At 41.3% G+C, this 13,205-nt stretch overlaps 2 protein-coding genes across 2 annotated transcripts; one reads left to right on the top strand and one right to left on the bottom strand.

The window, feature by feature from the left end:
• The first annotated feature begins 3,431 nt into the window (after positions 1–3,431).
• Positions 3,432–12,706, top strand: fbxl13 (F-box and leucine-rich repeat protein 13). The gene is made up of 16 exons (XM_034535953.1): positions 3,432–3,594; positions 3,981–4,090; positions 4,176–4,274; positions 5,216–5,351; positions 8,883–8,935; positions 9,287–9,387; positions 9,836–9,965; positions 10,406–10,504; positions 10,689–10,809; positions 10,913–11,075; positions 11,290–11,409; positions 11,520–11,643; positions 11,736–11,816; positions 12,077–12,211; positions 12,295–12,458; positions 12,540–12,706. Exons 1-16 carry the CDS (start codon positions 3,498–3,500, stop codon positions 12,697–12,699), a joined length of 1,893 nt encoding a protein of 630 aa, XP_034391844.1. The 5' UTR covers positions 3,432–3,497; the 3' UTR covers positions 12,700–12,706.
• LOC117732781 (leucine-rich repeat-containing protein 17-like) lies at positions 5,308–10,154 on the bottom strand. The gene is made up of 7 exons (XM_034535954.1): positions 9,906–10,154; positions 8,362–8,524; positions 7,787–8,263; positions 7,434–7,648; positions 6,580–6,735; positions 5,993–6,134; positions 5,308–5,908 (listed from the first exon to the last, which is right to left on the bottom strand). Exons 2-7 carry the CDS (start codon positions 8,484–8,486, stop codon positions 5,626–5,628), a joined length of 1,398 nt encoding a protein of 465 aa, XP_034391845.1. The 5' UTR covers positions 8,487–8,524; positions 9,906–10,154; the 3' UTR covers positions 5,308–5,625.
• Positions 12,707–13,205: the final 499 nt, after the last annotated feature.

Raw genomic sequence — 13,205 nt, 5'->3', positions numbered from 1 at the left:
GCATTAGCATTCACAATGTGAATACTTACCCATATTTACAAAAGGACTGTCAGCAATTTCACCTGTGTTTGAGATGAAATGTTTTTATTCCAAATAAGCACAACAGTTATATTGACAAGTAAAATATCTGAACGGTTTCCATACCATGTTATCTCAGTTTAGATTCTTTGACTGTTCCAATCTCTGTACATTGAGGGATCCAATGTTCTTGTATTCATCCAGCGGATGGTGTATAATAGGTCTTTGACCGAGATACTTTGCTCCTTACGTAGCGGTTTCTGGACTGCACAACGTACGAGTTTACAGATGGTGGTGACATGGCTGCAAGTTTAGGACGGCGGTAGACCACATTGCCAGGTTTTTTATTCATAATGGCTCGACGCTTCCATAATTTTGTCGGTTTTCTGAAGGTGTGTAGGCCAGGTCTGGTTGCACTCGCATAATTCCTATTGAAAGAAATGCCTCGTCTAAGTGGGGAATAGGAGGAGCCCAGGGAGTTTCTGGCACCACGTATATCCGAGATTTCATTATTGATTCCATAGTTCCTGGACCTGACATCATTGGCAACTAACCTTGAAAAGGGTCTCTCTGGTGCTGAGGTTGGAGCCAAGTTAGTTATTGAGTTGGTATTTGCGTCACCAACTTGAAAGAGAGATGAGATCCCAGACTTGGTGGAATCCAAGCCACTAGAAACTGGAATTTGGGTATTTTCAGCCTTTTGTGTTGATCCACGAGAGGCAGAGACTCGATTCTGCTTGGAGAGGTCTGATTTCTCATCTATTGGCTGGGCAGTTAGGGTGAAAGGACTAACACCATGGTCTTGGAGATAGCCATCATGTCTGCTTGAGCCATGAAGAGAGCTGGAAGGTTGCGCCGTAAGCGTTGTGTAGAATCTAACTGGCTTCTTTCTAATGAAAGCTAGATTCTGAGCATTATGTGGGCTGCTGGTTTGAACTCTCACAAGAACACTACTATTCTGTGGTGAAGGTTTATTAGAAAGTAAAGGAACATAACCAGTAGATACAGGCAGGTGGGCAGTGGGCATGAGATTTATAGAATTTGATTGTTGGCCAACAATGGGTTGATAGGCCCGAGATGATCTGGCTGCACTTTTGCTATGTTCCGGTTGATAATCTGGGATGTAGCGTTGACCTCTTGGTACACTGACATATACAACGTGACCATAGGAATTAAAAGATGGGGGCATTGGTGTAGTCAGGATATCGTCTGGAGCCACTCTGTTTAGTTCCTGATTTTTGACATCTTTCCAAAGTTTTAAACCAGATCGTTTTCGATCCCCTGTTACAGAGGCTTTACTGTTAAATGTATATTTTGGTTGTTGCTGGATATTCTTCTCAGTGGTTTGAGTCTTACTTGAATAGTTGCTGAAATTGTGGGATGGGCTGTTTGGATGGTTGACAGGGGATGCAGTCACATGGCCACTGAAAGACAAATCATTTCCAAAGAATGAACCATAGGGTATTTGTTTAGGGGGCTTGTAGCTTGTTGACTGAACAGCTTTGTTTCTCTCATCAGGAGCCCTTGTGAAACGATCAGGGTTTCCCCCCAAAATGCCACCACGATCAAAACCTCCATAATTACTTGAAACATCCTCTGTGGCTGCTAAATGATGGTGTGGGTAGAAAGCATAGCCCGGGCTATCGCCTTGGTTGTCATAAACACTGGTAGAAATGAGACTTGCAGCAGAGTCGACTGTATCAGGGTACGAGAGGCTTTTACTTGGCATTTGGTAGTTGGCGCTCTGTTCAATCGCTGTATTCATAGCTTCACTCCAGTCTTCATTTCCACTGGCGCCATCACGGACGGTGTCTTCTTTTGCAGGATAAGACCTATAGCCTTCGCCATGCTGCCCCATAGTATTTACATTTTGGGTATTGGATGCCATCTCGTTTTCAATAATTTCCCGTGCAGTTTGAAAATGTCCACCCATGACATTTCCTGGCATTAAGAAAGATCTCTTCATTGATTCTATAAATAGTTTTAAATCTCTGATTGTTGAGAAACTGGTGCTCGACTTAGTTTTCCCTTTTGTGTGCTCCTTCACTAAAAGGCCAAAGGGGTGTTGACCAGAACTTTCCCGCTCAGGGGGGGAGGACGGGACATCACGGTCCGACTCTGGTTTGATTTTTTTCATCTCGTCACTGAGACTAACAAAGCCAGCACGCTTATTGTTTTCATGGTCGACTGGTCCTCTCTGAAGGGGAACAAAGCTTTGGTGTCTCAGAGCTTGCCTGTCGGCCTTTTGACTAACAGAGTCTTGGTTTGGGTTTAAAGATGCTGTAGCATGAAACTGGTTTGATGCTTGTGGACCAAGCACTCCTGCATGGCGACTAAATTCATCATCGAGAGAGTAGCCATGTGCAATATTGTAACCTAACAGGGAATAAACAGACATTGCATTTATTTCATATGGTTGAACATGGTCAGGAATAATACAGAAATTCTTACCTTTTTGAGGAGGAAAACAAATACAGCCCCACAACAGAGCACGAAGCAAAGAAACCCTAAAAAGCAAGTCAGAAAGATAAATAACACAAGGCAAATTTATTGAAAAATACACTTGTATTTTATTTACCCATAAGAAAGAGCCATGGCAGTGAGTTCACGTGCAGCAGCAAACTGTTACAATTACCAGCACAGTTACCAATCAGTCATGCTCCCTCCTTTGTTTCCCCTGAATGTTTGGGAGCCAGTAAGGATACTAACATCTTTTGCAGACTCTGCTCACATTGATTGCAATTAGGTGATTGTCAACAGCTGGTGCTGTGTGAAAATCAACCACATTAGACAAGCACAGGTGGAGAATTTATTCAAAGGGCTGCATAGTGATGGCTTACATGTCACTAAGAGCAATCCAGACATTAATCTGGATAATGATAGCTTTAAAACACCTGTTACCTTTCTTCATGTCTTGAATATACACATTATATGTAAATTGTACATTTCTGATAAGAAGACGATAACAAATAACCTTTCACTCAAAAAGTTCAAACTTCTGACATGAATCCAAAGAAATATCCATAAAACATTGATAATGCCAAGAGAGAGACACTTATATGTCCCTCAGAAATGTGACCAATGTGAATGAAAGTGCTGAACTTTTTCTCTGAGTCATTGTTCACAAGTTGCTGAGCTCATGACGATATTCTATTTCACATATTGCCTTTCACCTGTCTCTGTGTAGCAAACCTCTTCCACTTCCTGTCACCAACAGCAAACACAGTTCATCATTAATTCAGTGGAAAAGTACACAGGCAGACTGTCAGACACACCATTACCTCAACAGGACAGGAGTCAATAACATGGAAATAATATAACTATATCTCAAATGTTTAGAATTTTCTTCTCACAATGATATCAACTGAAGTTTTTTTAAATATTTAGACAGGACAAAATGATTAACTGGACAAAAGGTCAATGATGTAGAGGTATGTACTAACAATAGTAAGAGAGGTACAATAGAGCTGGCTCTGAAGATGGACATGGCAAAGAAACATTATGAGAGGAAATGCCAGCGGGTTGCACTCACCAAATGGTCAAACTGTGTAAAATTACACAAGAAGAAACAGGCCGGTAGGTGGTTACTTAATTATTTCCAAATGACAAAGTAATCCTGAGGAGTTTTGACTGTTTTTGCAAGCTGTGACTCTGTTGTATATTTGATAGCCAGAGAAAACATGCAGCATGGTTAAGAAATGTATCTAAACTGAAAGTCTTTCCTGACAACCGTTTCTTCCCCAACGTATACACCCACTCGTATGCTGTCTTTACTCTGAAGACTGAACTCTACATTGTTTAGCTAAATTTGTCTTAAAATTGAGAACAATCCAACTTTATGATCATAATATTGTTGCCATAATTTAGCCCACGTGTTACCCTCTGTTAAAAAAGATGGCAAAATCTAAAAACGTGTGCTGTTAAAAAATGATGTAAAATATTTTAATTTCTTTTCAACTTAGTTGCCATCGAGAAACTTGCGAGCCTTGTAAACGCTGGCCGCCTTGAGCGTATCATAGCAGCATGGCGTAATGTTGCAAAGGACTCAAAGAGGGCAAGAGTGTACTTTAAGGTAAACATTTATTTGGAAGTAGAGCAAAAAATATAATGAATTGTAACAATTTTCTACATTTCTTTATTTTGTGTGAATCCTGCAGAGGTTGGAAATGGGGTTTATAGAAATCGGCTACAAAGTCCACCAGATCGGGGAGGGATGTGATGGACTCTCAGTGCTCCCGACCAGCCTCGCAATGAAGGTAGTTCCTCTTAAACCACCATTCACTGGTCATTCAGCCACACAGAGCTATGATAGCTCTGGATTTAAAGCTGGAGCAGCTTCACATCTCCGTTTTCTAAGCAGTGTTGAGATCATATCTGTTACATAAGACTTAAAGTGGACTCCACCGTAAACAGCCTTCAGTCTCTGTGAGGCCAGTTGAGTAACGTCCGTTTAAGCTCATTATGGTCTAATATACCTATTACCCATTTCCACAGAGTGGGTTATGTTTATGGAATAACTCTCTCATCTGTTGCTCTTATGTTGTTTTGCATATTGATAATAATATTTGTGTAGGTATTATATAACTATGAGAACACTTTCATACTAGTGGCCCCAGTAAATCTTTCTGACTTACCAGTCATAGCTCCTGTTTGTTTTGGATTCACATTCGCTGGCAAAGCGAGTGCAGTTCTGGTTTTGTTTGCTCTGGTGTTTCTGTCCAACACTTCTCCTGAGAAATACTTTAGTGTTCAGCATGACTATGTTTGGAGTAAGAAGGAGACTTCTTATACAATTACATCACACTGCCTTGCAAAGTGGCAGAAGAGGCAGTGCATCCTGCCTGTTAGGATTTGGGTGTTTAACTGTCTCCTTGACATTGCACAAATATTGAGTGACAGCTGGTTACTCAGGTATGGGTGAAATAAATAGAAATAGGAAATTCATAACTTCCCACCTTTCCAAATGATCAATTATGTCATATGATTGTTTTTTCTTCAGATCTTCCAATATTTAGAGTTGCGAACCTTGCTCAATTGTGCTGAGGTATGTTGCACATGGAAAGCTATCATCCAGTCAGGCACACTGTGGAGTCAGGTCTGTACTGGGAGATTGGGTCTTGTATTTATTTCACAGCGGTGTCTAAAGTCCTATTTTGAAATAGGAGTATAAATGTTCCCTGATGTTTGTCCCTGTTAGATCAACTTCTCTGTAGAGAAAGACTGGATAACAGACGGCACAATGAAGCAGATTCTGCAGAACTACCGCCCATTTGTCATCCATCTCAATCTGCGCGGCTGTACGTTTCTAAAATGGCCCAGCTTGAAATGTATAAGTGAGTATTTCAACTTCTGTTGCCAGATCTGCAATACCCATGTTTCACTCAGGTGTGCATTGACACATACAGATTATTGTAATAATTTGTCAAGAGAGTCAATGAATTGTCAACTCTTATATTCTGATTAAAAAGACAACAAATATGAAAACAACACGGAAAAATGTAGTTTCTCCATCTGATACAGACAGTTTTATGATAATGAAAGGAAATAAATGAAGGGAAAACAAAGAGACTTTTCAAACTCAAATTTTAGGACAAAGTTTCACTTGAATCAGGACAGCCTGATGATCTGGTATTTCTGCGGGACTCTCAAGTGGCTCGGCTCCAGCTCCTCCTCCAGTTCTCCCTGCACTTCCATTGGTGTGTTCCATAGCTCAGGGTCGGTTTGGTCTTGATCTGTTCTGCTGTGCTGTCTGTCCTTTGGACACTCTCTGTTGTAGGAATGCACATACTCCGCTACACTCTCCCCAGTATGCTCAGGAGGAGATCGACACAAGAGGCCAGAGTGTCTCACCCCTGGGTGCAGTCGCAGCCAGTACACCATATAGTGGATGCTGAAAAAAATGCAATAGCTTTTTAATAATTATTTGCATTTGTCTAAAGAAAGATATTGCAAACATTCAAGGCCAAAAACCTACCTATAGTCACACACCCAGGGGTTTCCTCCCAGCTTTAGCTGTGACAGGAAGTAAAGGTCTTCAAGAACACCGTACTGGACCGAATGCAGGCTGTTGTTGGACAGGTCCAGCTCTCGCAGATGCAGCAGCCCAGAAAAGGAAGCTAGGAGAGCAACAAGAAAGAGCATTAGCACATCATGCATTCACCTCTTGCTTCTCTCAGTTTAGTTATATTAAGAGAGATCTGTTGCTGTTTATTATTTACCAAGAAAAAACAGTGATGCAATCCAACTCTGATAGGAATGTGCGAGTTGACGTTCAGTTTGTGTCTGAATCACTTAAGCACAGTGATCACATTATGTCCCTCGCATTTCCCACTATAAATAAAGCCAATACTGTATACACAAAGATGTCTCTAAAAAGGAAATATGGGAAACAGAAGTCAGCAGCAATTGTATAATGGTTTTCTTAACCTCCATATTTGATCTATCAGCCAGAGAAAAACTTAGTTGTATCATGGTAGATATTACTGCTGGAAATATTAAGCACACACTTTAATATTTACTGGTGATGATTACTTTGTTATACAGAAATAGTAGCACACATACCTGTGTTAATATGCTCCATGTTGTTATAACTGATGTTAAGGCTTCTGAGGCCCCTTGCTCTGTGGAAATCTCTGGCTTTGAGATGACGGATTGAATTATATGACAGATCGATATGAACAACATCCTCTGGAATATTTGAAGGCACCTCAGTTAGACCTGAACATAGAGGAGAACAAGTTACTTATACGGTTCTCAAATACATTTAATTACTTTGCCTCTGCCATGTATTGATTAGAAGTATAGATTGATCATCTTTACCATCCACAATTGTTAAATAAAAGACTGCATAAAGAAATCATCTTCAATTTCCACTCTTAGAAAGTTTCGCAAGTGAAAAATTGGTGCAGATACCGATTAATGCTCTGCCTCTTTCCATAATCTGAATTTCCTCCTGCCGTTATGAGGCAGATAGTTGTGACACATTATTTGATTTACAGTCATTTTTGGGTAAATTTAAAATGCTTTCGCAGGTTTTGCAACAGAGTTATTTCGATGTATAAGCCAAACTTTGGTTGCTTTCCAAGTTGTTTACAAGGTGACACATGACGATAAAGTAGAGTCAGTCACAGATTAAGAATGCAAACAACATAACGTTGAATAGAAAACACCTGCCTAGCCAGATGTCTCTTTGATAGTCCTGAGTCTGGCCCTGAATATATTTTGAGAAATGCAAGTTAGTCATTCCAGTCATGCAACACTAATCTTTAATCACGAACATACAAGCTCTATAATGTGAAGCACCATTGTTTTCTAACCCTTCTGTTGCATAAGAAACACATGTGCTGAATTTATTTTTAAAAAACATTAGAGTAAGTACAATTAATGAAACTTGTTTTGGGAAAAGCTGAACTTGCCTCTGTTACTGCAGTCCATTCGTATTTGGGGGAAAAGATAGGTATGGCAAGATGTGGTTGCGTCTGGTTTCGTGCGAATGTGAATGGGCTCTGCCGGGTCTATGGGATCTGTTTGGTTACCCTGTTGGTCGCCGGTTGGGTCTGTCCCCTTGCAAAGTAAATTGGGGTCAATCTGCTTTAACTTCATGCCTTTTAGCCTGGTGGGCCCTGCACACCTAGAAGAGGAAACGATGTTCAGTCATGATGGAATCAGATGTGATTTTTGCAGGCTCCTCGTTATTCTGATAATCTGAGTTATGGCTTGCGCAGCTGTGGAATCAGAGCAACAGATATATTTTTGTGGAATCTCTCACCTGGCATGATTTCCTAGATTACGGTTGCTTGGGACCTGAAGGGTGCGTATGAGACTGTCCATAGGGCAGAGACAATTCCAGGGATTATCATATAGACGCAGGTAGCGAAGGTTTGGCATGGGGAGGAAGAGCTCCTCGCTAAGTGTTCCCAGGCGGTTGTGCTGCAGCAGCAGGGTTGTAAGGCGTGTCAGGCCCTGGAAGGCCCCTTCCGCCACTAAAGAGATCTGATTCTGCTGCAGGTCCAGACTGGTTAAACTTTCAAATCCAGAGAAGGCATCTTCACGAAGGACTTTGATCTTATTACGGGCCAGAAGGAGGTGCTTTGGTTGCTTGGACCAGGTCTGTGAGGTGGGAATGGAGGTGAGGCGTCGATCCTGACAGTCTATGAACACGTCTTCAAATTCTGTCAACTCTGAGCAGTCTGGTGTCACATGCCTTGGGGGGCCCGATCTGCTGTGACGCCCAACACTTCTCATCCTGACAAAATGAATACATGGCTTGTCACAGTCTACACGTGGTTATTAGAGTCAGAGATAAATGGTTTGAACAAACATGGCCCACAATTAAATCCATACCTGTCCTGTGTGAGTTTATGTCTTGCTCTTCTGAGGCCTCTACCCTTCCCTGGTCTTTTCATCTCGGTGGACGGGAGCAGGAGGAGGAGCAGGGAGGCTAAGAGGAGAGAGGAGGTCACTTGCATCCTGTGCCCTGCAGTTATTGTCTTTTCAGTCAGAAGAGCTGGAGAAAAGTAGGATTTTGGGTTACAAAGAAAACAGGCCTGGACACAGAAGCAATGTGTCAAAGGTGAACATTGTTATTGATGGAACACAGCTGCTGCTTACCCTGAGGAAGAAGAGAGAGGTGGCACATTATGTCAGAGATAAGCGCTGTTCAGGAATGTGTACACAGCTTTGAAGGAAGGCAGAGTACTAAGACAGAAATTGTTCCTTACATACTGTCGTTTTATACTTTATTATATCACAATTTGCATATAAAATTTAGAGCAATGCATTTCCACTAAAAGTGGACATCATTGTAGTTTGACCAGCTGTTTCTTCTGCTTCTTACTTGTTTTCTCTGCATTGTGTTTTCTTAGGTGAATGCAAAAATATCCAGGACCTTAATTTGTCAGAGTGTTTTAATGTTACAGTAAGTAAAACATGTATAAGACTATGATGATACTGTATAGATGAAACATACATAATCTTCATATAACATTAACGTTTACAATATTTTCTGTAGTTGAATGAAAACTAGATTGTTGAAATTGATCATAATCGGTCCTTTAATAAATCAATGAAAATGTTGATTGACATTTTTTGGAAAAATGTAGTTTTACTCTGATTGTTACATAAAACTGAAACTTTTAATACAAGTCAAGTAGTTTAAATGTTTGTTAATGCATAGTTGATTGTGATATTAGACCGTGCCATACATTCTTCGAACAGGTGCCTTTCTGAGAGAACTTGAAGTAACATTTCAATCTCTGCTCTTCAACAGGATATGATGGTTCAGAGAATCGTCGAGGGCTGTCCCTGTTTGCTCTACTTGAATCTTTCTTGCACACTTATAACAAACAAAACTCTAAGAGAACTGTCCAGGTAAACCTTCAGTTATGGCAAACTGCCATGTCACTAAGATGTGTGCTCTAAGTTGTGGTCAAGCTCACTCTCCAAGTTGAACAAACAAATTCCTGTATGACACTCCTTTCTGGCCTCCTGCCCCTTGGTTATATAATATCTTTATTTCTGTTTCTCCAATGTGCTGCCGGCTCGTCTGAGAGCCGCCTGGCCGGTGCCAGTTTAACGATTTAGCATGCATAAACTCAACATAGCGTCTTAACTGTTTGATGACATTGATGATAGATTTGCAGGTTCAACAGATTTCCGTCATTAGCTCTCTCTGGCAGTATTATACAAAATACCATGCATGTATTCAAATTTAAACTTTTGTCAAAAAACAACAACAAACCAACCAACTATAATCTACAAAATATTAAACGCAAATAAGTGTTGTATATAAACTAATCTAACTATTGATTTTAAACAGGAATTGTCTCAACCTTCAATACCTGAGTCTGGCGTACTGCTACAGATTTACAGATAAAGGCTTTATGTACCTGACCACAGGGAATGGCTGCCACAATCTTGTCCACCTCAACTTGTCCGGCTGCACTCAGGTCAGTTGGTATGCTCTCCTCAGTTTGATATATACTCACTCCACAAAGGACACTGTTTTTCTTTGAGCGTTCAGTCCACCGTGGATAAATCCAGTCACTCCTCTCTGTTTCCACGTGTTGGAGTTTCTGGGAGTATTCTGGTGACTGTTTGTACTCAGAGCTCAGAGTAAATGAACAAAGATCTGAAGGAGAGGGAGGGTAAAAGGCAGCTGTGGCCAAGAGGAGGGCTGGGTTTATACCATCAGCTATGGCCCACCAACTCTGCATAACATAATCACATGCATTGCAACATAATATGTACTTTTCCTATGGGAATGTGGATTAGTTTACCTCCAGATGTTTCACTTTATGGGCCCCTGGCAATGTGTGCAGCAAGGAAAACGGCTTCCAGGAAATTAATTCGGATTCCAACACGCATATTTTCCTCTCTCTCCTCCCAGATGACTGTAAATGGGTTCAGATACATTTCTGCCGGATGCCCTTCACTCAAGGAGATCGTGATCAATGACATGCCCACGCTATCAGATAGCTGTGTCTTGGTATGTTTTTTTCATTTCTAATACATCCCGGGTTTCATACAGGGTCAACATCCTAGCCCTGCAGCGTTGAACAAAGACACAGACAACAAGGAATAAATTACAAAAAGAATTTGCATGCATATTGTTTTTGTCCACACACCCCTGGCATCAGAAAGAGGTGTTGAGTCTTACTCTTTTCTAACAGGCGCTGATTGCCAGATGTCAATGTCTGTCTGTCGTTTCTCTGTTGGATGCTCCTCACATTTCCGACGTTGCCTTAAAAGCCATCGCTGAAGTCGCCAAACTGAAGACTTTTAGGACGCAGGGTGAGATCTGTTATTCTATTATTTACACATCCACAGAAAGGACAGAGGTAATTCTGTTCCACTTATGCTGTCTGTTCTGTGCCCCATGTGATGTGCACTGCAGGTAACAATCAACTGACAGACAGGAGCTGGAAGGCCCTGTGCAGCAGCTCACAAGGCCTCCGCAGACTCCACGCTGCAGAATGCTCCAGAATGACTGATGCCAGCCTCAAATCTGTGGCCAAGCTCAAGAACCTGCACAACCTGGACATCTCACTTTGTAACAAGTGTGTGTGTGTGTGTGTGTGTGTGTGTGTGTGTGTGTGTGTGTTTGTTGCTGCTGTAGTTTTATATTCTTTTTTAATTCATTGATGGAAATTGGTGGTATACAGAAAGTAAATTGGGAGGCATTAATGGTACAATCTCCATGTTTTTTTTGGTAGTAGTTTTATATCCTATGCGTTCTTTATACATGACTTAATGGAACTGTGTGTATTTCAGGGTGAGTGATACTGGGATCCAGTATCTGACAGAAGGTTCCTCATCCACCAAATTGAGAGAGCTGAATGTCAGTTACTGCAGTCTCATTACAGACACATCTGTAATGAGGATTGCACAAAGGTACAGTATATAGTATGACTTCACACACACACAACACAGACATATCTCATTCTGGTTTAATAGTCTTATGCAACCGTTTTTTTGTGTTTTGTGTGTGCACAATTCATCAGGTTGTGTAAACTGTACCATCTCAACTTGAGTTATTGTGAGAGACTGACCGATATGAGTCTGGAGTGGGTGAGTGGCAGCTCTATCTGCTCTCTTGACATAAGCGGTTGCAACATCCAGGATCAGGTATTGTTTCTTACTCTCACAATTTCCTGAAAGAAATACAATACAATACAACTGGCCTTAGTGGAGAATAGTCTGTAACTTTGTATTTATAGGGTCTGGCATCTCTTCAGGGAATTTTCTTGAAGAAGTTAGTTCTTGCTGGATGTGTTTCCGTCACAGATGTTGGCATGGAGGTATATTAATCATGCCAGATGTGGCTTTTTTGAAGAACAGCTTATAATGTTGTGTGTGTCTGAGTTTACTTCCTTTTCTAACTGACAGGAAATTAGTAGAAAAGAAATTCCCAAAAAAAGTAAATCACGATTGTTTCACTTACTGACAACTAAGAGATGTGAACAGAGGAAGGTGTGCATGTCTTCTTGAAGACATGGTTTCCCTCCACATTCATTTTCCCCAACAGCTCTCTCATCTCTCTTGTTCTTCACGAGGGCAGAAGCTGTGTAAGACTGTGAGAGATCTGGAGCATGTTGACGTGTCTCACTGTGGAGCTCTGTCAGACTCGGCCATCAGAGCGGTTTCATTTTACTGCAGAGGTCTAGTCACACTGCGGATGTCGGGGTGTCCCAAGGTGTGTGCGCACACACACTCACACGTCTTTAAATGTTCATTCCATGCCAAATGTTTCCTTTTGTTCCTCTTGTCTTGCTTCAGATGACAGATATGGCAGTGCAGTATCTGACAAGTGGATCTCAGTACCTGCGAGAACTTGATGTGAGTGGCTGTGTTCTTCTCACAGATCGCAGTCTCCGGCGCTTAGAGAGGGTCTGTCCTCCACTCGGCTCCATCTCAATGGTCTGCTGCAGCAGCATCTCCAAGTAAGACGGTTTAGAAGAGTCCCGCAAAGTTAGAATCCTGCACAACAGCTTTTAATGACCGGAGAGCATTTATTCCTGTAGGGTGGCCGCTCTAAAGCTTCGCCCACATGTGAAGCACTGGGAACACAGCAATGACAACCCTCCATACTGGTTTGGATACAACATGGGCCAAATAGTGTCTCCAGTGACAAGACCCATCAAGACTGATGACACAAAGTGGCGGATCAGCAGTCAGTGTTGACTGACAAGTACAGAGAGGAAATAAACAGCTCTCAATCGGTAATAAGTTTGTACAAATACAGCCCTGTGTAATCAGTCACCCTACTTTTTGGGAAATTATTTCAAAATAATCAAGGAGCTTTTTCCACAAATAATGTTGCATGATAGACTTGAGATAAACAAAGATGATTCATATGGTAAAAATCCCAAATCCCTGGTTCGTAATCAGGTCGAGTCTCAACCTGTCTAGACCGAGACACGTGATGCGTCAGATGTCATCAGCTCCTCACAAAAGGAATGTCCTGTGCTTTTCTGTTTTGAGTTTACATAAATTGTTACATATTGTCTTTGCCCCTGCAAGGCTCTAGTGGGTTAATAACTCCATGTTAGATAACCGGAGAATAAATTTGTGATTTCCGCTCTGAATTCTTATGTAAGTCTTCTTTATGGATGAGTTTGGGATCCTTAGTTTATGGTAATGCTATAGTCGAAAAAGATGTGTTTTTAGTTTACGACGGAAGATGTAGA

The sequence above is a fragment of the Cyclopterus lumpus genome, chromosome 6, assembly GCF_009769545.1.
Source record: "Cyclopterus lumpus isolate fCycLum1 chromosome 6, fCycLum1.pri, whole genome shotgun sequence".
NCBI lineage: Eukaryota > Metazoa > Chordata > Actinopteri > Perciformes > Cyclopteridae > Cyclopterus > Cyclopterus lumpus.
Note: the sequence above shows the minus strand (reverse complement) of the source record. Positions and strands in the feature narration are given on the sequence as shown.

Bases quoted from the DNA above. Each gene is read 5' to 3' on its own strand.
- LOC117732781 (XM_034535954.1), bottom strand. From the start codon at position 8,486: ATGCAAGTGACCTCCTCTCTCCTCTTAGCCTCCCTGCTCCTCCTCCTG. The intron at 8,264-8,361 runs GTATGGATTTAA...TCATTTTGTCAG, and splicing joins CATAAACTCACACAGGACAG to GATGAGAAGTGTTGGGCGTC. The intron at 7,649-7,786 runs GTGAGAGATTCC...TTCCTCTTCTAG, and splicing joins AATCTAGGAAATCATGCCAG to GTGTGCAGGGCCCACCAGGC.
- fbxl13 (XM_034535953.1), top strand. From the start codon at position 3,498: ATGGACATGGCAAAGAAACATTATGAGAGGAAATGCCAGCGGGTTGCA. The intron at 8,936-9,286 runs GTAAGTAAAACA...GCTCTTCAACAG, and splicing joins CAGAGTGTTTTAATGTTACA to GATATGATGGTTCAGAGAAT. The intron at 12,212-12,294 runs GTGTGTGCGCAC...GTCTTGCTTCAG, and splicing joins GGATGTCGGGGTGTCCCAAG to ATGACAGATATGGCAGTGCA.